Source organism: Emydura macquarii, unplaced genomic scaffold, assembly GCF_026122565.2.
Source record: "Emydura macquarii macquarii isolate MOO-44397 ecotype Brisbane River unplaced genomic scaffold, CSIRO-AGI_Emac_v2 contig_587, whole genome shotgun sequence".
Classification (NCBI taxonomy): Eukaryota; Metazoa; Chordata; order Testudines; family Chelidae; genus Emydura; species Emydura macquarii.
Window position 1 is genome coordinate 2,178,284 of NW_027130724.1, and position 24,417 is coordinate 2,202,700.

At 44.2% G+C, this 24,417-nt stretch overlaps 1 protein-coding gene across 1 annotated transcript; it reads right to left on the bottom strand.

Annotated features, from left to right (window-relative positions):
* Window positions 1–1,458: 1,458 nt before the first annotated feature.
* On the bottom strand, window positions 1,459–20,591 carry RNH1 (ribonuclease/angiogenin inhibitor 1). Its single transcript, XM_067540485.1, has 10 exons — window positions 20,455–20,591; window positions 14,818–14,923; window positions 13,314–13,484; window positions 11,403–11,573; window positions 9,977–10,147; window positions 8,861–9,031; window positions 8,139–8,309; window positions 6,205–6,375; window positions 3,972–4,142; window positions 1,459–2,219 (listed from the first exon to the last, which is right to left on the bottom strand). Exons 2-10 carry the CDS (start codon window positions 14,901–14,903, stop codon window positions 2,132–2,134), a joined length of 1,371 nt encoding a protein of 456 aa, XP_067396586.1. The 5' UTR covers window positions 14,904–14,923; window positions 20,455–20,591; the 3' UTR covers window positions 1,459–2,131.
* Window positions 20,592–24,417: the final 3,826 nt, after the last annotated feature.

A 24,417-nucleotide genomic window follows, 5' to 3' on the forward strand; every position in this document is an offset into this window, starting at 1 on the left:
ACTTTAAATTCATGGAAGCAACTGCACAACCTGCTCTCTTAAAATGACTGGCCTCCATAGTTAGCCAGACACACCATCTGCCCCACTGTGCATCATATGGTAATTTGGCCCCTCCCCTCCCCTCACCAAACTGAGTCTGTGACCCTTCTCCTCTCCAACCCAACTGTGTACCTCACAAAAACCCTGCTCCAGGATCTCAAATTTTCCCTCACTTAAATGGAGTCTGTCTAGCCAAACCTCAGCCTCAAACACGTTCCTGTGACTAAAGCTTGTGCTGCATGCAGCCCTGCCATCTCATGCCCACTTTCTCTCTCACAGCAGCCTGTGCACATATGAAAGGCATGGACAAGAAGGGGAGCATGAAATTGCCTCCATTTTAGAACATTTGGCCCCTATTAAAACCAAGAACTGAATAGTCTTAGGGAAGAGAGCCTGAAGGTCAGTCACTGCACATGGTGACAGTCCTGTAACATCTTTGACATTATAAAGCCAGATTCAGCCCTTGCTTGTGTAGGTGACTCTTCCACTGAAGTACAGAAGTGGCATGACTTCATCCCCTTTGTTACTGCAGCACCACTGGGTGATGTCATGCCCTCTAGGGAAGTGACATTCTGGCACTGCCACACTCTCTGGGGCATGGGGATGACAGAAAAGGAGGGTTTGGGTTGTGAAATGACAGACAGGGTTTTGTAAAAGCCATGAGGAACTGTTAGGCTTAGTTAGCTCAGTCCTTGGCTATGAGCCTTCTAGCCAGCTACAGCTTCGCCATGTGAAAGGAGATTGTAAGCACCATAGGCTACAAACAGCTCCCGACCCCCAGCAATCTCTAGAAGCCACTATTGAACAGTTATGTTCTATCTGTTAGGGTCATGAGCGGTCATGTAGAACCAAGTTTCTTCAGCAAAATGTTATGGGTTAAGAGATTTTTCTGGGCAGCCTTCTCTGTATAAGGCCACTCCAGAGTTGCGCTGGCTCTTGTGTTTAGTTTTTTTAAACTATCTTCCTTTCCTCCACTGCAGCCCTTTTTGTTTGTGCCAGCTGGGGTTTTGAGTGTATTCTCTTTTGAGTGGGATTCAACATCACAGAAAGTTGCACTCTCCCCTCAGGCAATTATTTTTTTACTTTTGGATTAAAATATAAATCAAAAGTGAAATGTAGACTATCAAATGGGTAGTGAGTTATTTTCCACTCAGGTCTTTCACAGCACTCATAAGTCTGAGCTTTGCACTTGGATCTTAATAGATGTTCCCTGCTGCCCCTTGTTTATTGTATGCCTAGTCGACACATTTCTGTTGAGATCAAGGAAAGCCTTTAGTGTATCGTATTGGTTCTGAAGACAGATTGGTCTTAAAGCATTTAAGGGTAGGTTGAATTTGTAGGTCAAATAACCTTTAGTGTCCCTTCATCACTTGCCTCAACCATGGTTTTCTGAATAAGCTGAGAAATAAGAATCTCATACCTCTTTGCAATTAAACTTTATTAGAATGAGTAGCTGTAGAAATGACATTCTGAGATTTTTCATTTTCCTGTGAGCAGAAATAGATAGCATCATTTTTACTTGAAATCGAGAAGCTTTAAAGTTTCAGTATTAAGTGAGCAACTACTCTATCAGCTTTGCCTAGGGTCTTTTGCAAAGTTTACTTCCCAGGGGAAGACTGATCTTTTCCAGGGAGAGTTCAGGAGTTAAGTTATTTTAGTGTCAATATTTTTGCTATGTTCCTGATAGCTTTCCCCAGAGATGCAGTAAAAACACCACCTACTGAATACTAGACATACACCACAAGCTTTTGCCAGCTTTTAAGAGGAAGGGAACCTTCTAGAAATCTTGACTGACCCATTAAATAAGTACTTTAGAGCTGTCTCTATAAGCCAAAGGCCCAGTTCTTGTAGATGCCTAGTATTCTATACCTCAGTGATACAGATGCTCTAATGAAACTCTGATGTGCCTCAGATTTGATACATTCATGAATACACAGCCAATTCCCTGGAGGGACATTTGTTTGGCAGGATTCCATTAATTGTTTTTGGTAAAAATAGTCTAAAATTAAACTCATTGGTTAACTGTATAGATAGAGGCAGAAACAGGGGGAGGACAGTGCTCAGCAGATGGTCACATCTGGGACTGCACCACTCAGCAAATAATCTTCAGTCCAGGTATGGACTCCTCCAGGACTTTCAGGTTATCATCCATTTCAGAACTCCAGTAGATGTCATACAGACTGAAAGAAAAAGCATAGCAGTCTCAGCAGGCATGCTATCAATCAAAAAGTGCTCGAGAGCAAAAGCAGTCACCTCTGGGGAGAAGACATGGCAAAAAGGAGCCAATCAAGTGAGTCAAAAACTTCCTTAAGGTGTTGTATTGGCCTTTGCTGTACTGCCAGTCCTGGTTCGAAACCTGAAAACCTCAGGCAGAGCTATTAAACCCAGGGTAGCCTTCGGCAATATCAAGTTGCTAGTAAGGCTATTGAAGAGATTCACACAACTGGATTTGTTTCTGCCTACCATAGTATAGCTACACAATCCACGAAAACATCTGCCACTAGGACCTGCCAGGCTGGATCAGATCCATGGTCCATCTAATTCAAAAATCCCCTCTATGACAGAAGCCAGAATCAAAGGAAGTTATAAGTAGGCTAGTGTGAGAGTCTGCCCTCCACACAGATGTCATTCTAATCTCCCATAGTTAGAGATGGGCTTCAGGCTTAAACAGAGAACGTTTAATGCCTCTTGCAACATTTATTGGAACTCTGGATATTCTTGTAATCCATAAAAACATCCAATCCCTTTGAGTCCTGACAAGTACTTGGTCTCAATGACTACTTGTGGCACAGAAGTCCAGGCTATTTATGCCTTGTGACAAGTATTTCCTTTATCCATTTTTCTAAATTTGCCCTCTTTCAGTTTAATATTGGCCCCTGTCAGACAGGACTAGATAGACCATGGTTCTCATCCAGTATGGCAGTTCTCTGTTCTTAGGGAAGTGGGGCCATGGTTTGGCCAAAGAGCAGGAGATGGGATTAAAATAGCTTCACAGCATGGAGGAGTTAGAGACAGGAAATGTCCAACTGACAAGACCTATGTTCTGCTCTTTCTATTCAGGGGCATCCCTCTGCAGTCACACACAGGCTGCTATCTCAGCCACAGCTAGAGACTAGACTAAGGGTCTGTCCACACTACAGGTACAAGGGAGTGTGTTACTCATCTGGTCTGATTAGTCCCAGGCTGAATCACATCAGCTGATTTAAGGGAAAGGCAGCAAAGAGATTTTGGGATATGCCCCACACAGAACAGGCCCACTTTACATAAGAGAAACGTGGCTTTCCTCCACCTCCCCCACACCCGCTCCCTCCTACTGCAGCAATCGAGTCCACCTGCATGTTCTTTCCAGCCCTAACCCATGCCCAAGACTCTTCACAAGGAATAGGGACAGGAATAAAAGCCTACCACCAAGACTCCCTTCCAAGGTCCAGAGTCACCTCTGTCAATGAGGGGCTCATGCAAGTCCCTCCAGGAAAGGGGCAGGCAAGCCAGGTGAGTCCAGTTACTGGGAGACCATGCAGCAGCGTAGGCTTCTAGCAGGGACAATGTGGTTGGCCACCAGTTATTGGTTATGTGGTCTGGGATCCCACCCACACCATGAGCTATTTAAAGGTGCAATGTGGACAGGGCCTTAAAAGGACCAGGCTCAAGTGTTTTCTGTTGACCAGTCACAGTTTAGTCTGGTCTCTAGGGACAAGGGCAGTAAGCCACTGTGTCTGAGTATGGGGCTCACCACCTTAAAGGAGCAGGCAGCTCCTGAAACAACTGATAGAAATTTGCCTCTTGTAGGAAGTCATGGATTCCCGGTAGACACTAGCTTCTTCAGAGTAGGTTTTGCTTACTGCCCTGTCTCCTCTCCTCTTGGAAGCCCCCATTCTCCTTTTAATTCTGAGACACCAGGGAACACAAAGGAAACCAGGAGCACCACTTACACTAGCTGCTGTAGTTTGCAGTTTGGATGCTTCAGTGACTCACACAGCTTCTTCATACCATCGTCATCCAGCGAATTGTTACTCAGGTCTATCTCAGTTAGGCACTGTTTGGTAGAGATGATAGTGGCCAGACTCCCACAACAAGCAGCTGAGAGATTGCAGTCACCCAACCTGCAGGGAAAGGGAGAAGCCAAAAGTTAAAGTAAGAAGAGTACAGATTTGTAAGTCACTTTGAACTCTGGTCTATTAGGAGTAGGTGTCCCAACCAGGATGGCAGCAGGCAGCAACACTGCTTGTCGTTTGTCTTTGTCATTTCAGAGGCTTGCACACTGGATAGCTTTTGTGTTTTAAATGAAGCATGTGCTCCCCTAAAGACACCAGTGCTCAGGGCCCTTAGTGACTACGTGTTGTAGGCAATCTTTTCTTCTAGCTCCAGCCATGGAAAAAGAGTGAGTGCACATTGCTGTCTGTCGGGAGCACCCCGCAGACACGACTTTGGGCAGCATTAGACATCCATGATTAAATTCTGTCCTCTGCTGCATGGAAACGCCATGTATAACAGAGGACAGAATCTGGCCCTTCCCAGCTAATGGATGGAAATAAAGCCAACCTATATTAGGCTTGGTGTGTTTTGATGCTGCACAAGTGGAGGTCTCAATTGCACAAGATGAGTGTTCCCACAAAACCCTTCTTTCCATTCTTTTGTGCATAAGCAGTGTGCATCAGTGTGATCTGTCAGTAACTCCTATGCTAGGGACTCTGTCCTATCCAGCTTACTGGCCAAAACACTCAGATGAATCTTTGTTGCAGGGAAAATTTGAGTTTTTGCTGCTAAACTAAGCTATTCAGGTGACTCTCTCCTTACTACACTGCTACAGGGGGTGACAAAGCTAACCGAGACCAGACTAAAACAACGTTTACAAAGTATTGTATTACTGGGCTATTAATACAGATAAAGAATGGAGGCAAACTGAAACAGTGCCTTGAGGAAACCAAGGCTATTGGAACGACCAGTCCTTCAGTTAATACAGTACTAGCACAATAAACTTAGATGTCAATTAACCCAAGGGGTTTGCTCTTAATTAAGGTTATAGCTGAAACTATTAGCCTTGAGATTCAGATGTCACTGAGTCAAACTCCTAGCTTAATCTGCTTGTCCACCTCTGTGAGAGGGCAAATGATCTCTTGGCCCTCAATCCCTCTCATTCATAAGTTGATTTGCTGAGAACTGAAGCCAAAGGATCTTGTGAGACAGAGGCTTCCTAGTCTAAACTAAAGGTTCTAGAAGCCCTGTCTAAAGCCTCCATGGTAGCCACACATGATTCCATGACCTTGCTCATTTGGCTTCACTTTGCCGCTCTAGGTGCACAGCGTGCAGTTCCAGTGTTGTGGTGTCAGGGGGTGGGAGTTGGCTGTAGCACTGTGTGTTGGGAGTGCAAAGCAAAATTTACACAACGTTAGTATTCAAACCGGAGGAAAAAGGGTCACTGGCTACTGACAGTCCGCTTTTCCCCACAGTTCTAATCCACATGGAAACTGACCTGCTTGTTCCAGCAGAGCTGGATTTGCACAAGTACACACCAAAGAAAGCAACACATACTTGTGAACTAAGCCAGGATTTGTATTCTACAGGAGGGCACAGGAACTGCCACAAACGGTTGAGGCCAGTGATCCATTTAGCCCTGTATCCCATCTGACAGTGGTTAGTACCTGCTGCTTCAGAGGAAAATGCAACAAACCCTGCAATTGGTAGGTCTGGGATAACCTGCCCCCCCCGGGAAGATTCCTCCAGCTCTCCTCTTCAGTTAGCGTGGCTTATGCCCCCAAACCACCACTGAGTTAATTTTTAGTTCTTACCACAGGGCCCCTCTTAAGTAGGAGGAAGAATCTGAGAAATAAAGACTTCAAGGGAGATGGTTTTCCACAGTGAGCCTAGTGGCACTGACCACTTGTGCCACCCAATGTGACATCCTTGTGTCCCCCAATTGCCACTTGCTATTCTGGCTGCAAAGGACAGGAAGTTAATGGAACATCCACTAAAGTGTAGTTGAAGTTAGGAAATAATGAATTCCAACAGCATTCTGTTTCCAGCTGTGACTGCTATAATTGAACATTAGTTGTCAGTTGGAACTATTTGGTATTTTGTAACTGTTCCTCTGTGCCTTACCCCATCCACCCCCAGTCTTTGTTGGGCAACTGATTCCTGTAAGTGAAACAGAAATACCATACTTACCATAGGGATCGTAAGTTACAGTTAGGGTTCATCAGTCCTTCACAGATTATTTCAACCCCTGCATCTCCTATCTTGTTTCCACCCATATGCAGTTCTCTCAAGCTCTGGTTTGTGCCAAGAACAGAGCTAACACTCTTACAGCAGGCAGTTGTGAGACCACATTCTCTTATCCTGCAATGCAAAGAAGAAACCAGAACTTCAGGAGTTGGAAGACGGATTGGGTGATCCAATAGGTCTTCCTCCCCCCATTTTTAACCTCTATGGCTGCTGATCTCTCCTGAACTCCTCAAGTCCCCACCCTCATCTTGGTGATTAAAGCTATTTAATCAGTGAGTAGATGTGCTATTTTACTTCCCCAGGTCTGAGGCTCATTTGTCCTGTTGCATCACTCTAGTATTATGTCCCTACTTCCAAGAATGCAAGATCTTTGCTCTTTTTTAGGCACATAGCACATTGCTGCACACAAAATTAGAGTGTCTGTTATCACTAAACAGGATCACTTAGACATACCTTCAACATAGGAGGCACCTCACCTATTCCTAGGTGAATGCGAGAGTGGGGAAAACCTAGCCATGTAAACAGATGAACTAAGCTATTCTTTTGGCTTAAAGCAGTGGTTCCCAACCGTGGCCCACAGGCCAGAAGCAGCCCGCCGCTCCCCTCCCGCTGGCTCTGGAAAGAAAGCTGCTGCCTAAGGCTTCAGGCAGAACATGTTGCCACAGGGCTACAAGACAGGTGCAAGCTCGTTGCTGCAGCCAAAGGGATGGGAGATCAGTGCTCCCCTCCCCCTGGCTGTAGGAGAAAGCACGGCAAAGCGCTCTGCCTGGGTCCCTAGGGGCTGGGGTCCCTGCTGGAGCCAGAGGGAGGGGAGCACTGATCTCCCATCCCCCTGGCTGCAGAAGGGAGCCACTGTCTAGGAATCCATGTGGAGCACACAGGGCTACAAGAACTGTGTGGTTTCCCTAATGCAGCCAGGGCGATGGGAGATCAGCGAGGACTCCTCCTATCTGGGGGAGGAGGGTTGCTGGCAGAGACTGATGGTGCTTCAGGGTTATAAAAATATCTGTGGCCCCTGAGCCATAAAAGGTTGGGAACCACTGGCTTAAAGCGTATGAAAGGTTTATTTCACTTGCTAAACCTTCACACAAAGGGGCAATTCTCCTACCCCAGGTCCTTTGGCATCATGTAACCTAAGTCTGAAAGGCTACAGGTACGTACAGAAGTGGAAAAAGAGCAGTTCATGTAGACAGGACCTTCTGTTGTCAAACTTTGACCAAAGTTGCCACCATCAGAGTACAGAATTCTTGAAACCCTTTCAAGGGGGAGCTATGTATATTTATATCGCAGCTAACAGACAGATTTCCTTCATTCCTAAAGGCTACAGCTTTCTTTGAACAAATTCATTCCCCCTCCTCTAGAACAGAAGAAATCCTGAAACACATGGTGGGATTTAGAGCTCAAGCCTTCAGGTTTCAGAGCAGTAGAAAGCAATGGGAAAGCTAGGAATCTAATACAAAACATGAAACTAGCAGATCACAACATTAAATTTGCAATTAGCACTGCCATTGCAAACTTCTTTCTCCAAGTCACTGAATTCGTGTGTCAATTGAATTGATTATATTTAACGGTTGGGCTCAAACTTGATGCTCAATTTCCTAGACCTTGAAAATCTCCATGACTTTTTTTTTTTTTTTAAAAAAAGAGAAAACCATTTAAAAAGGATTTAGGAGCACAAGTGCCACTGACTTTCAATGGGCTCTGTGCTCCAGAATCCTTTTGGGGCCTTGCTAACCAGAAGAACCACAACACCCTTAGAAGACCTGAATCAGTTAGGATGTTTGTGTGGGCACTGCTTAATGAAGAAGAGTTTTTGTTTACAAATAATCAATGAATTAGGACAGTGAAAGTTGTAAAGGAAGCTAGCAGCAGCTTACCATAGTGCCTGGAGTTTAGCTTTCGGATCCTTCAGTCCTTGACACAGTAGCTCCATTCCTGCATCTCTCAGCTTATTACCAATCAGGCTCAGCTCTGTTAGGGACTCTTTTGTACTGAGGACATGGGAGAGATCCTTACAGCTTGCAGATGTGAGACCACACTCCCATAACCTGAGGAACACAATAGGAATATTGGCTTCTTCAAGATTTGCTTAGGATTCACCTCAGATCAGTATATAAAGTCCTATTTTTACCCAGGGTGGTACAAATGCAGAACAGTAGAGTCTGTCTTTTGAAATCTAAGAGGCTTGTTATGTACAAACATTTCATTTACAAGTTCCTTTTGTATAAGCAGCCTTCTCCTGCTTCCCTCTGCAGAGATGAAAAATCTCCTCTTTTTAAAAATACAGAAGGCAAGTTGGGTACGTAGTGCTGTACAGAAAACTTAACAGGAAGACAGAATGCTGCTGTGATGAATATTCAGTCATGCCCTCCTTTGGAGAATTTGATCACTTACTGACCTCATTTTGCTTTCCTGCCTATTCAGTAGTGTTCTTCACCCAAGCCTAGGTGAGAGAAGAGGTCTGAGATACATAAGGAATAAGGAATTTGCTGACTGAGAGCCTGTATGTATCAGGCAAGATCATGCCAGCATAATAAATACAGGTGACTTAGAAGCCAACACCTTGTGCAGATTTTAAGCAGCTATTGGTTTGCCTTACCACAGCTTCTCTATTTTACAGTTGGGATTCAGTAGTCCCTGGCACAGGAGTGCTACACCTGGATCTCCAATCTTGTTCTCTCCCACGGACAGCTCTGTCAGGGATGGCTTCATACCAAGAACAGTGCTGAGATCCCCACAGCTTGCAGCTGTGATGTGACAATTCTCCACACTGTGGGGAATAGAAAAAAAATCAGATCCAAGTCCAATAGTTGCTTCTCCAGCACTCCGTGTAATAAAGAACAACAACATCTACCATCCTGGATACAACTGGGAAGAGATTGCAGGCCAAGTCCTCAGACAGTATGAACTGGTGCAGCTCCACTGAGTCCAGCTGAGGATCTGGCCCATTATTCCCAGAACAGACAGTTTGCAACACCCTCCCTTTAGGGCACCATGGTGCTCAATAAATCCACATCTCATGTATTTAACAGATATGGTGAGGATCCATCCCTATAAGGAAATCCTGTGGACAGACAGAGCCAGGGGAGTCCCTGAGACCATAACTCCATCAGAACCATACTGGGATGGTGAGCCTGTGGCTGATGCAGTCACACTGGGCCTCCACATGGATGGTACTGGCTTCCAGCTGATGCTATGGGATGATTCTGCAGCCTATACCATTCTTAGAGCAAGAGTGCTCTGCAGAATGATAAGGGGGCATGAGAATCTGAGATCTTGCACCGAACCCTCTCCATGGGCTTTACCCCAGATAAGGGGCACAGTGCAGCACGCCATTTTGGAGAGACATGCACTTTGTTGTTCTGAATAAGTATTAATACCTAGTTAGGTAGGACTATCCAACTAGTGGGAGACTAGCTAGAGCTGGGAGATGGTAGCTTCCCCTCCACTCCCAAATGCAAGCCTTCTGACATTTTCTTGTCAAGTCTGATCCACAGCGTCCCCCCTGACATTACCATGCAGTGAAGAGTGAAAGCCAACTCCCCAAATCAAGTGCCAAGCAGAATTTAAGCCAGGAGAGAGTTTTTGCAGTTTTCATGGCAACACAGATGTACCTGGATAAGCCATAGTATCTTAAGTATTCCTGGCAGTAAGAGTGGTGTGTTTCTGTAAAAGCAGAGTGAGTTAGCGGATTCTCTCCAGTTCTGTTACTTACTGTAGTGATTGTAGCTTACAGTTGGGATCCATCAATCCCTGACACAGCACTTTTACTGCCGCATCTCCCAGTTTGTTGTTACTTAGGTTGAGCTGCTTCAGAGAGGACTTTTTGCGCAGAGCAGAGCTGAGGGTCTCACAGTTATCAGGTGTGAGTTCGCAATACTCTAACCTGCAAAAAGAACCCAGAGCAAAATATGGGTCTTCATCATACATCATCACCTCACAGATGTCAGTAGCGTGGAGTTCTTGTCCAGAAACTAGCCAGGAAGATAGAGCAGGGAGTTTACCATTCAGCTAGCTATGAACCTAATAGCATTTCCATGCTATTGCCAGGGGGCTTTAGTCAGTTTGATATGAGAGCATCACCAGAGGGCGTATCTGCTCAGTGTCAATAGTACGCCTATCATAAGATTGCATGCAGGTTTGCTGACAACCAGTGTTTTAATTCTTGAATTGTAAGAGAGCATACAATCACAACCACTATGTGTCTTTCTAAAGGAGGAGAAGAGTTAGTTTCCCCAACTAGAAACCGTTAGTAGAATCCGGTCAGAAATCGGACTGTCAGACTAGAACCAAGAGTAAATAAACTGATCAGCACTCCTGATGGTGGTGGAGAAGGAAGTTTATGCTTCCTGTTCTTGACTAGGGTTTGATCAGAGAACTTCCAAGTCATTCTGCATTTATAGGGCACTATTTATTCAGTAACATCAGAGGGTTGTTTGCAGTGGACAAGAGCCTAAAGTGCTGTGTAAGGGGCATGCACCTAATCTCTATACACTTCACACTCCCTATAATACAGTATGGGAAGAGCCAGACTAGCCATCATAACTCTGTGAGAAGTAGGTGGGTGAAGTGGGGAACAAAGGGTGGTAGTTAGTTTGTATTTTTGAGGAGGGAAGCACCTATTCTTCATGCCTAGCCTCTGCTAAACAAGGGTCTCAGTGAAAGGTGGTTTTGATGTGGAGACCTATCCATTAGGAATTGGATTAAGATGATCAGTGTGTCTGATTAGTCACTCTGAATATGCTGCATGGAACATTTCATGATGATCCCCGGAATGCAACACTGAGAACCATACAGAAGGGGGTTGGGAAATAAAGTGGTCAACAAATGGTTTCAGCAGCGCTCCAAATCTTTAACAACCTACCAATGAAAATAGCTTTTGGTCACTATGAAGATGGGCTATATTGAGACTGTCAGCTAGAGACCAGTCCATATGATTAGACATTCTTGGGATCACCCAATCCCCGCTAAAATGGATTATCAGATATTTTTCTTCTTCAGAAATTAACTTTTTTGAAGCTGGAGGCAAATTTACTGCTGATTACAAGAGATGAGGAAACGCCACCCATCGATCCGAGTTTTGTTTAGCTCCTACAATGTCAAACACCCATGAAAGATCTAACGAGCCAGTGATTACTTACTGTAGCTTCTGTAGATTACAGTTGGGATCCATCAATCCTTGACACAGCACTTTTACACCTGAAGTGCCTAGTTTGTTATCACCCAGATGCAGCTCTGTCAGAGACTGTTTTGTACTGAGAAGAGAACAGAGATTCTTACAGCAGGCATCTGTTAGATTGCAGTTCTGTAGCCTGAGGGAGAAAAGAAACCAGAGTAAGAGGAATGGAGGTCCCCAAAATTCACCATGTTCCCCTTGGAGACTGGTGTATCCTTCAATATTTGGCTTCACAATACACTGCAGTACTAGAATGGATTATGCTTAAGTGTCTTTGCAAAGCACCTGGAATTCTATCAAATTACATGCCAAGCTAAATGCTAGGGTAAGACCAGGCCCAATAATCTCTGCCTCAGTTAAAAATTTTAATCAGCTATTTTTATAGCTGCACTAACAAGGACTTCTGTGTTTTTTAATAACTTTTTATACAGCAGCCATAACAGAGAAGAGAATCTCCCCAGTTAAATAATCACAAAACTCCAGTATATCTAGGCAGCAATGTTGTTCCACATAGAACAAGTCTTAGCCAACAAGAGGCTATTCCACGATAATAAAAGGTAAGATTCCCTTGTTTTCTAACTCCCCAAACGGAGGGCAGAGTAGCCAAAAATAAAATCTAGGCCAAATATTGGTTTAAGTCCCCAGTTGCTGTGTAGGTGTTAGATATGCTCTCCTCCTCAGTGTAGCTACTATATCCTGCAGCATACACCTACTCTCAGTGGCAGCAGAGCATTGCTAAAGGTCTCTCACCAGTGCCGTTTCTGGTATGAATGGTTGCATGATAGCTGCAACAACATTACCAGGAAAGGGGTTTATTTAAATCACTGAGATGAGCCAACAATCTTTACAATATCTAAACGGAGTTCTGTCTAGAAGTTCGCTTTTCAGAAAAAGTAGATTTTTCTGATTTGATCTTTAACATCACCCTACATAAAAAGTGGATATTTAACATACACTGAGCTGCCCAGACAAAAAAATTAGGCAACCTAGCTTAGGAGAGAATTTGTCATTGGGGCTCTTGAGAAACTTGAGGTTGAAAAGACTATTTGAAATGTGACTCAATAACTAGTTCCATTCTTTTGGAAAAAGCATTCCCTTTATTCCAAGGCCTATCTTAAAAATAGTTTGTCTGATTTACTTAATATTTTGCCCTCCTGAATTTTTTTTTTTAATTGCTCCTCTCACTAGAGGACATGTGAAGTTTGAAGCATATAGAGCTGTGGAAGGGACCAAAAGTAGGTGCAAAGTCAGCCTGGTAACAATTTTTTTCCCCCACAAGGTAAACTCTGGGGAGGCTGCCAGCTGTCTAGACAGCCTTATCTTGGTTTTTAAAGTTCCAAGACCCATTGATGTACTATAGTCTTGGTGGTAAACAAATGATCAGAATAAATTGAACAGCTAAAAACCAAGAATATGTAGCTATTGGAAGAGTTCTCTTTGAAGACTGGAGGGGGTGGGATTTGAAAGATGTTAAAAGCCTCTATAGTCAAGTGGTTCTTGCTCTTTCTTGAGCTGCCCTAGCCAAATAATCAATTACACAGCTGGGAAAAGTCAGCCATTTCTAGTCAAGTTAGGAATCAGATTCTCTCAGTCATTCCTCACGAAGAGTTTGCAGTTACTTGGCTTTCAATTTACTTTCCCTACCAATAAATGGAGAAGCAATCTGATAAGAATTCAGGGATTTCTTATGGGTTGACAGAGTGCAGTACATGTAGGGCCAGATACTCAGCTGGAGTAAATGAGCAGAGCTCTGTTGAAGTCAGTGAAGATGCATTATTTACATCAGTTGATCTGGCCCCAGGGTTCAGTTACTCACAATGCATTGATAAAAATAGATCAGAGTTCTAGTGCAACATAACCACCAGTAGAGATTTACCATAGTTTCTGTAAATTGCAGTTTGGAGTCATCAATCCTTTACACAGTAGTTCCACTCCTGAATCTCCCAGTTCATTGTTGTTCAGCTTTAACTCTGTCAGGGACTGGTTTGACCCGAGGACAGAGCCAATATCCTCACAGCTACTAGCAGAAAGACTGCAATCATCCAACCTGCGGGGAAGATAGATGGCATTAGTCCTAACAATTCATTCTGCTCACCTCAATGACTGAAGCATTCCCCATCAGGGATCTATTTATTAAACAACAGAATGGGTTATTTAGACCCTAAGTCAGTCCCTGGAGTGTAAATCCATGTTTTCCCGATCACAAAGACTCCCCAGGAATCTGCTCTAGTATGCACAGCTCATATGGCCTCTGTCCACATTCTTCTTGCCTTGCTGGCAATTATCAGCTGCTGTCACTTTCTTAGCCTCCATGTCTGGAGCAGCCAAGTCTCTGCTCAGAATGCAATTCTAATCACTGGCGCACAGCCCAGGTTCCCTAGGGGCATCCCATACCCAGGAGAGGACTCAGGCAGTCCAAGTCAGTTCCACATAGCTCTCATTTGAAAGGCCCATGCAATCGCTCCTACCTGACCCAAAGCAGGTCAGCCTCAATCTGCTGCTCACTCAATCCTCTGGGTGAGCAAAACCAGCAGCAAAGCAAGAGGTCAGGCCCAGGAGTGCAGCTTCCCAGCAAGAATAGGTGGAGCAGTATGGAGCCAACTCTTCCTAGCAGTCCCAATCTGCCCTACAGGCTTCACTCCCTAATTCTCAGCAGAGTACTCGCTAGCTGGCCTGGCCAGAATCTAAGTCATCGACTCTTGGAGGTTACCAGAACATGGAAGATTAAAAGTGAAATGGATAAAGATTTTGCATGTGTTAAAATGCTGGTCAGTTTATAGCATGTGATAAGCCTGGTCATAAAATTCCATAGAGGAGGAGTTTGACCTGCACTCCCTTCAAGAGGCACTTTTTTAGCTTAAAGCCCACTTCCTGATTGGAAAGAAGATAGAGACCATCTCCCTGCAAAGAAACTTTCTGGCATGGAAGACAGGAACACTAGAATGATGGTAACATATTTAAATAGCCTTTCAAGACCTCGCTACCTCAGCAATTTGGGATGTTAGACCATAGGGGCATCTATGGTCCTAGAATTAGTGACTCAAAAAGTCAAGCACTTTTTGATCTATGCTGAATTTGAACTCAGTTCATACCAAGGAGTAGGTTTATTTAGAGAAACATGTCCTCATGAGCTTCCTACATAGGAGGAGCAGAATCCTTCCAACCTGAGCAAGTTTGCAGTGTTCACACAGCAACAATACTGCACTTAATATTGTCCTGGAAATGCAGTAAACAACCATCTGTCCCCTCCCCCCTCCGCACCTCCTGACAACCTTGTAGGCGCCCCCCCCTTAGGAAACTATTCTGCGTAGTTGCTATATGGTCTCTTCTGGGGGACGGGGGGGGGGGGAGGAGCTGCAAGGGGGAAAGACTGGTACTACCTGATAGTTTTGCACGTGTTCATGGAAGAAATAAGCTCAGTCCATCTGGACCCAATCAACTCTTCACACTGGATGTCAAGGTCCATTTTAAATGGTAATGCAAGACCTGAAGATTTAACAAGAACAGTGAGTGAATCATTTCTGAAGGAGGAGACCAACCAACCCAGTATTCCCTCTTCAAATTCAGTCAGTCATGCTTGTGCAGCTGAATTTATAACCCTCTTAGCCAAAAGTTACACTTGTGCAACCTGCCCTCTTCACACAGGGCCTATACTGAAAGGTTACAGACACTAATTTGTTTGCAATGTTGAGCTGTATCAGCTAGTGGCCAGATTAACCCAGCAGAAGGCCCCTATTGCAACAATCAGCCAAAACCCTTGTTATTTTCAGGCAGCTGTTCAACCCAGTGAGAGGAGAGGGTGGCTCTTTTTGGCTATGTGACAGAGTAACCAGAGTTGCCTTGCCAAAGGCAATGGGTGCCATTCTTGTAAATATCACACTGGTGTCTGAACAACAGGGTACCTGTGTGTACTTCAGGGAGAGCATGGGAAGTCAGATGTGAGTGTAGGATTGAATGATCTCTCATAAGAATACACACAGGGAGGAGGAGAATCATGGGAACTGACAAGTTCCATGTTAACAAGAATCTCTGAGTCAAAAACAGGATTACTGGAAAGCGAAGTTCATGGGGCTGGAAGGATCCAGTACCATTCAGCCATAAACCAGACTCCCACCAGTTCACATGATGCAGAGCGCATAAGTACATGCAGTGAGAGATGTTCAGATGGCATCATGCCCTCTGCATGCTCCATCTGGCATTTTGCCACTTCTAACCTACCAACCCCTTCCTGTATGCTTAGCAAAAGCAGATACCACACAAAGCAAAGACTGTTTGAATTGTGTGCGTGAACCAGGATCTGGCAACACATTTTGTAATGGTGTGATTACCTTTCCAACATTAAGTGGCCAAGCTCATTTGTGGAAAGAATTTCTATATTTTTATGTTCAACCTTTGGGGTCATCCCCAAAAGAGCAATTTTGAGTTACAAGCATCTGAGAAGCAGTGTTTTTTCTTACACAATCATATTACAAGTGTAAATTATGATGTACATACAATAACCTGTATTATAGGTTGGAGTGGTTCCACAGTCTTTATACACTTCAGCAACTATACATGATACTTTACAATAGGTAAAAATATGCCAAAACAAGTAGCTAAGCCGCCTTATCCCATAAATCTTGCAGTTTAACAGCCTGATCCTACAATACTTACTACCCTGGAAAGTCCCATTTAACTACATGGGTCTACATTTGGCTAGCTTGTTATCCTACACTTCGTAAGTGACTACACAATTACGACTTCAGTGCAGAGTAGGCGACAATGCTCTCATTCCAATTGGCCAGTGTAGGTGACTGACTGTACAAGGCCTGGTCTACTTTGGCAATGGAGGTTGACGTAACCCAGCAGCTTTTCCACCTCCATACTTTCCTTTGAATCCAAACAGAAACTAAGGGGACTAGGTCTAGGCAGCTGTATTTACTGGGCCCCAGATTGGCTATTTCAAGACCTGCCCTATCATGCTCATCTTGCTCGGTGTCCATTATGAAGGGCATCTCATTAAGATATTCTTCTCCCATGTTCCATGTTATAGCTGAAGATGTAGACAGTTAACAGTCTTCCTTTACAATAAATTATTAAATGCTAGATTATAGCTGACATCACAGGGGTCTTGTTTTAATTTCTAGAGGAAGGGGGGAGTTAGTCCTTTTTTTCCCCCTCTCTTCAGTAAGTGGATGAAGGATTCTGATGTGTTAGGGAAAGGTGTTTGAGTTCAATTCTCCAGCTAGTTACCAGTGCTATTTAGGGCCCTGCCCATGCAAAGGGCGCTCTACAAGCAGACCCCTATGATCCCCACGGAGCTCATTGTGAAAGCAGAGTTTAGGTGCAGAGCTAAAAACTCACATACTTAACATGGGGGAGAGATTGTAACTTTTTGTTTTCATCTCTCTAACAGGCACTTCTAAAGTGACAGGAGGAGGTAAGAGATTTCTTTTCCCGCTTCCTCCCATGTCTCTCCACACCCACATTTCTTTCACTTCTCTCTTTTTGTCCCTTTCTTCCCCCTTTTCTGTCTTCCTTTTCAACAGAGCAGGAGTTAGAGATAATCACGTCTCCCTTCGCTTTCTCCCTCTGCATATCTACCTGATGAATTCTCTCAAATCAACATGCTCTGCCACTGCTCTGATCTGCCTGCACTTGTTTTGTTCAACTGCTATTCTCTCTCTCTCCTCCCAGGACTGTTATCCCTTCTCTGCTTATCCAGAGGGGTTAGGCATGGAATGATAGTGAAGCAGTCATCAGGCCTGACTTCCAGAGGTGCTGGGACATCTGTAGCTCCTACTGGCTTCAGTGAGAGTGCATAACACTTCTGAAAACTAGGCCCTAGGTGACTGAGTCCTGTTGCTTCTGCTAGCCCAGTAGGAAAGTTAGGAGCCTAAATACCTTTGTGGCTATGGGCCAAAATGCTCTGTCCAGGAGCAGCTCAAAAGGTGGTTCTTTGCCATTAACAGGCAGTGCTTTGCACCGATCGCTTGTTTTCTCTCTTCTATCCTGTCTCTTACTTTAGCTAGAGGGAATAAGTCAAGCTGCATGCCTGAAATGCCTCCACTCCCCTTTTCGGCAGAAGTGATTCAGCCACTCTGTCTTCAGAGGTTGATTAACTGACAGTCCATGCAGACCGTCTCAAAGTGAGGTTTCTGCCTGTTACCTGTAAGCGCTGAAATGCCCAAGCCCTTTTCACAAGGGAAAGGGGCTGTCCTAGTGTTTCTTGTGAAAACTTCATGTGGTGTGATGGAAACACTTAAGCAATCTCCTGTGTGTATGACTACAAGGCAGTGGTTATGCTAAATCAACTGTCCCCCCTCCCCCCATTCCCTTTCTCTGCTTTGTTCTCTCTCTTTTTCCCCTCTATCTGGCTCTGTTCCTCTTGGTATCACTTCCCTGTTCCTCCCTTTACGAGTCTAGTCTCTGGCCTTCAGTATGAGAGCTCTACTCATGGGATTTCTGCACCACTGAGAATGGTCTTGCACTGCTCCTACCAGCTCTTCCTGCACTCTAGGATCCTGATGACAGGACACTGCCTGATACACTGGAACAGGGCCAGGCCCCTATCAGTTCTCCAGCCTCCACTGTCTCTAAGCAGATCCATACTTGAGAACTCAAAGGAAGTAGCTCCCATAGGGCAGGTGGGGCAACTGTAGGAGCCATCTAAACTAAACTAACCAGGATATTTTTAAACTACCCTTCTGTCTTATCCCTTTATCACTATCTTGTTACTCCTTTCTCTGCTCCCTCACCGCACAATTTTGCAATGTTTCACCTTTGCTCTCCATCCTCTGCTCCTTTTCCCTAAATGTGGGCACATCAGAAGTTGGTTCCTTTTCACTCTGAGTAGGGAGTCAATTATTTGCAGAAGGATAAAAAGTAAGTGTAGCCATCTAACACAGGAAGCAGAGGGATGGGAGTAAAGATCCGAGAAAAGGCAGCTAGTGAGGAGAGCATCACAGCTTCCCCTGCACAAGCAGGGATCTCTGCTAGCTCAACCTGCATGCTTCCTTTGCTACTCATCTCCTCTATACAGGCAGCCATAGCTCTGGGCATCAAGCCAGCCCTACTCCTCTTCCTGTCCTCACTTCCTGTCACTAAGCCAGCCAGGAACAGCTTCTCCCCACCATGTATCCCAGCACTCTTCACCACTGTCCACCCACCTGGTGCCTGTTCCTGATCTTTGCTTCAGAGCTCTAATGGCTCTAATGCTTTGGCCTCTCTCTCTTGAAGCGGACTACTGTTGTGATTCCCATTCATGTATTCCCTTCATTGACACTCCTGCCAAGCCATTGTAATCATGCCGCCTATTCTTGTCCTCCTTCACCCAAACCCTTTCCCCCACCCCCCAATCACCCTTCCTCCCCTATGCTACATTGCCTAAATAGGACATACAACAGCAAGCAGAAGAAAGGGAGAGTGTAAAAAGTTCACAATAAAGTCTGTAGGAGCAAGTTGTCAGCTGCAAATACGTGCAGCTTGACTGACATTGTTTTACCCTTTACATCAGCAGAAAATTTGGCTTTGTTTACAGCTATGAATATTTACCAAAAAAGTTAACTCACACAGCATCCCATTAAATCAAAAGCAAACAAAAGTAATCATGTGGTAACCTTTGTCCATTTTCCCCCCAAAAACCACACCCCTTTGTGGTCACTTGTCATGTTGAACTTGATCATAAATTCAGGTTTATTAGGTCTGAGACACTCATTCAATTGTTCTAAAAAGCTCTATGCAAATCATAGGCTGCTGTATAAATAATACCTTAATAAAAATAGATTGTCACTTTATAGCTGGGTTCAGGCAGCTTAGATAAACACCTACACTGAGTCATCAAACGTAAAATATTATACAAAGTCATTTTGTTAGGATGATGCCCATGCAAAGAGTCCATGCCTAAGCTGACAATGTGCTATGAAAACTGCCCAGTACAAACTTTCTGAAAAGAAAAGGATGGCAGGACTCACAAAATGCTCAGTTACAAAAGGTGTAAAGCAACCTGCAGCCACTGCCTCAATACTGCCAATAATTCAAAGGGGCTTTTATTGCACACCTAACTTCACGGCTAAAAAGCCACGGTTTACACAGATCAACCAGAACTGGGGGGAAGGGATGGAGGGGAAACAGAAAAAGCTCATGCTTTAAATATTAGGTGAAAAGCATAACTTTGAGCAGCTGATTTTGCAGCCATGTCAGAGTAGTCTACTGAACTGGAACAGTAGCAGGTGTATACAGGATCTGGCTGCATACCCAGACAGCAAAGTGCCAATTATTGCTATTGTGATCTGCAAGTTCCGGGAAACAAACAAGTTTCTCAGCTCTAAGGGGTCTGACAAAGGTCCTGGTATTCAGGGTAGTGTACCAGGGTCCTCAACATACCCTTCTCCAGACCAGATGCTAGAAAGTGAGCGTGGAATCAAACAGTGATTCAGGGCCTTAAAAACCAAACTCACTTCGAGAATGAGCATGGCAGAAAAACCTATACAGAAGAGACTAGAAAGAAGTCACTGTGCTCTGAGGATGCAAAGCAGGAGCCGCTTCGGGGATTTACTGAAGATCAGCATGCTCGGAGACTCTCTTCCCTTTAGTATCCCCGACCATCTGGGAGTCGAGTCACTCAGCACGTTTTAGGACTGAGGGCGGGGTAACCCGTCGGAACATCAAAGGGAGCCATGGAGGGCAGCGTCAGAAACACAGTGGAATAACCACATACCAACGTTTCAGACAAAACGCTCCGCCCGAATGGCTTGGATTCAAGTCAATCCGGTGTAATGTTCCTAACCAATCTGGACAAGAAACGAAGCGTCCCCACCCCTCGTTTGCATTCCAGCCCTGGCTGGACTCACTTGCCAGCTAGTCATTCGAGAGACTGATTCCCCCCTCCCCGGTGGATCTGCAAACTCCAGGCTCAGTTAAAGCATGTTTAACCCGCAAACACAGCTTCTCTCCCGACAGACGCCTGCCCTGTGATGAACAGAACAAAGCTGCCATTTGATAAGCAGCAGAGAGAGGGGAAAAGATCCTGTTCTTACCTCGACCCGAAGAGAGAGAGAAGAGCTGCCTAGTGTGCGCTGGAGACACCGCGGCCTTCTCTCACGAACCCCTCCTCCTGCCTGCTCTAGCTGCATATAAGTGGCGGAGAGCAGTCAAGTGCCCTGCGTAGCCTCTCCTCCACAGTGGGTGGGGAAGCAAAGCAGCTAGTTCTGGCTGAAGAGAGCTGGCGTCGCTCCGCTCTAGCTGGGGCCTTGTTCAGGCTTGTCACTGTCTCAGATGAGCAAGAGGGGTTTTCCTATTCACTGTGTCCCTCCCCCTCTTAATGTCAGTGGAATCTATTGCTGCATGAATATGGCTCAGAGGGATACAGCATGACACACTCTTAAAGTCGCAGGCTGATGTAGGCATTTCGTGGCATTATGTGATTCCTACCCCCTGCTTCCCAGATCAGCTGTGCGCCTGTCTGTCTCTGCTGCCCCCCTTGCTCTACTGTCCCCTAATCCTTCCTCTGCTTCCAGCTCCTGACTTACTGAAGAACTCATACAGCAATAAGCAGGACAACCCATAGTCTTTCTCACAGTTTCAGTAGTAAGTGCACCTACATTCTCCCTGCGGAGTCCCTCAAGGACATCCACGTAAGGTTTCAGGCTCCCAGTTGTCACCTATCTTGAGCAGAGATCTGCATTTCTCTCCCTCCTGACTGTGGGTTTTAAGGCTGCACAGCTCCCTGATCTGCACTGTGATATCCCCACCAAGTGAATCTGTCTAAAGCAGGGATTCCCAAACTGTTTTCTCTGCTGCCCTCCTATGCATCTGCAATAGGCACTGAGGCCCAATATTAACATATCTTGAGGAAAAATATTAATTTTAATTATTACATAGATATAAACTATAACACTAAATAAACAATGTACATTTCCTTTTCATTTTAATGTAAACAATCATAATGATAGAAATCCCTAGCAGTATGCATGCAAAGAAATGCGTCAAGATCTTTAAAACCAAATAGTTTTAGTAAAACTACACTTTAAAAAGTTGAGAGCAAAACATGGTGTTCAAACAGGGAAAACACAAAGTATATATATATAGCGTATAAAACTGACCAATAAGCAACACAATGTTAACAAAATTGTTAAAAAATCCACATTGTGTTATTTGTTGATTTTAAAATAAAATAGTTGTCCAACTTTGAACTCTACATTGTTTTCAATTTTTTTTTAGTGTAAAATCTGAATTTCTGTGTAAGTAAAGACCCAACCCTAATTTCTACTAATTAGAAAATAATCAAATATAGTAAATAAAAATATAAAATAACCGTTATAACACACTGAGGCAATGGGTACTCATCCGATCCGATAAAGGAGAATCCAAGCTTCAAGTATGTGTCATCATATTTTCTTACCATTTTCTTAATTTTTTTTGGCTGGCTCATTTCGTGTTGCTATATATGATATGGGACTTTCGTTATCTTCTCTACCAGTGTACTTTTCTCATTTTTGAAAAATAAATTGATCCATGTCAGATTGAAATACTGCTTGCCGTTTTTACAGTTGTAAATGGTGGGCTGTGTGTACGTTGCTAGGTTACCTTGCAGTGAAATGCATCGTTGTACTCACAAGAATTAAATTTGATATATTGCAGCTTGGGTTTTTTAAAAATAAATAAATAAAGTTTTTTCTATACTCTGTCCAACATACACAGCTCAAAACATTACTTTTTTATAGTTTTTATTTAGAATACAGGAGTTACATGGAGTTAAAGAATTACCGAAAGCTTGCCTGGAGAATGCAGTTGCGCCAGCAGACCACCCGGACTGTGTTGCAGCCCAAGCTTTGGGAACCCCTGACCTAAAGGTGAATACCTGTGCTTTGCTTTCTCTCCAAGGACTATGAACAGTGTACTGCCAGCAGGTATGAGTTACCACACAGCTGTTTCTAAGCAAGCACCTTTATTCTTAAAATAAAAGCATTATGGACAAAACATAAAGACAATAAACAGATTTAAACCCACACTAAACATACCAGAAATCACCTGTCTTTCACTTGCAGAGTCTGATAGGCCAACGTCCCTTTCAACCGTTCAGCAAGGGTTGGTACCTCCCCTGGGACTGAGATGCCCATTTAGTGAATCAAAATGAAGGTCACACATGAGTTCAAGCTCATCCTTTTATACCAAAAGCTCTTTCTTTGTTCCCTAATGTCTGGAAAACTCAGCATGAACCAGTATGTGCAAACCACCCTAATGGATGGAACTTCTCTGAAGTTGTTTACAATCTCAGGGGTAATCACCCCCTCCTGTTTAGTTTCTGTAGGAGCTGTGGTAGTAATCCTTCCCCATGAAGTCAAACACAATAACACACAAACCATTCATAAATTTAAGATACTGTAGGGGGTTGAAATATTTGTCACAGTCTTAATTATAGCCTTTGTTCTGCCCTCCCTGTTATCACTTGTGATGTTATGTCTAAACATGGTGTCTGATTCTGCAATAAGTGCTAGGCAGGCAGACCCTGCACTGGGCCTATTCTAAGTCCTATGAAGAGCTCATTGCAAGATCGGGGTCTTAGATGGTAAGTTCTTTGGGGTGGGGACTGTCTCTCCTCCAGTCTTAAACAGCCTTGCAACACTATACTAACAATAATAATCAGCCTGGCATAGCCATCTGACTCTACATTGTATTAATGGCTTATAAAGTAACTAAAAAAAAAAAAAGAAGAAGAGCTTTTTATTTGGCCAGAAAGCCAGGGACAGAGTAGTGGGATGGTGAGGGGAACAGAGCTGAGTGAAAATAGGGGAAGATTAAAAGGAGAAGGCATAAGGGGGTGGCTAAAGGGAAGACCAACAGAGGGACAACACAATTTCCCTTGCTAAATTCCATATCTGTATGGAGAGGCTAGAAAGGAAAAAGCATTTCCCTTCCATACATCCCTGTGAAATGTCTTCTGTTTAAGATCTGGTGTAATGGACAAAAAGGCACATTTTGCTGAGTGTGTGGTTGGGAGATTGGGGGTGGGACAAGGTTATCCCTAAAAAAGCTTGTGCTGGTGGTGCTAGACAAAATACTGGTCATGCTGGCCCAGATCCTGGGAGTTAGGGGCCTAAATATCTTTGAGGATCTGGATTGGCATTCTTAGGTTTTCCACCTTGAAGAAAAATAAATGCCACTCCCCACACGATATCAGTGCCCAGATTGTATCAGGGAGAATAGTGTTTCCCTCAGGGAGGCAGCATGGAAGCTATAGAGAGGAATCTGTTCAGGGAGGAAAGTTCCTAGGGAACTCAGACAGCAGTGTGAAGGAGAAGGGGGAATCTCTTAGGGAGAAAAGGCATGCAATGTCTCATGTTTGTTGGGACTTCTGTCAAACCCAGTTACCATGGGTAAGAACGTGTTTGCTTTGGTTTCAGAGTCTAAAAAACCAATTTTCAGAGGCTTACGAAGGTCCAGCTCGTAGGGAAGTTGATAAGGACTTATGTCCCCATATGTGAGCCTACCTCCATCTCTTTTACAAACCCCATCAGGCAATAGCTTTTCTCCCTGGCCCTGTACCTCTGAGTCTCTCTCTCCTTCTGTTAGTGAAATACTTTGAAAGATATTACGCATAGTTAAGATGTATGTCGTAAGACTGAGAAGCCTCTATTCTCAGCCACTGCACCATGTAAAAGGAGCCCTGAGAGTGGAAAACTTCAGGATCGGCTGATGGTGAAAGTTTGCCCTGTTTGCTGCTATGGTGATTATTTTGGAAGAAGACATGGCTATCACTGGGCTGTCCCAGAGGCATAAATACAAACCCAAAACAGACAGGAAAAAGGGGGAGGCTTCAATGACTCATCCATCCTATTATTGGAGGAATTAAATTCATGAGAGTTACTCTGGATTATATGAATCACCTCTCTAAACTGCTTCCTCACCCAGATGCTAGCCACTCCCTTTCTCATTTGTCCTTATGTTTGTAGCCAAACACTTAAATCCCTTGGGCAACCTTCCCCCCCATACAGAACCTT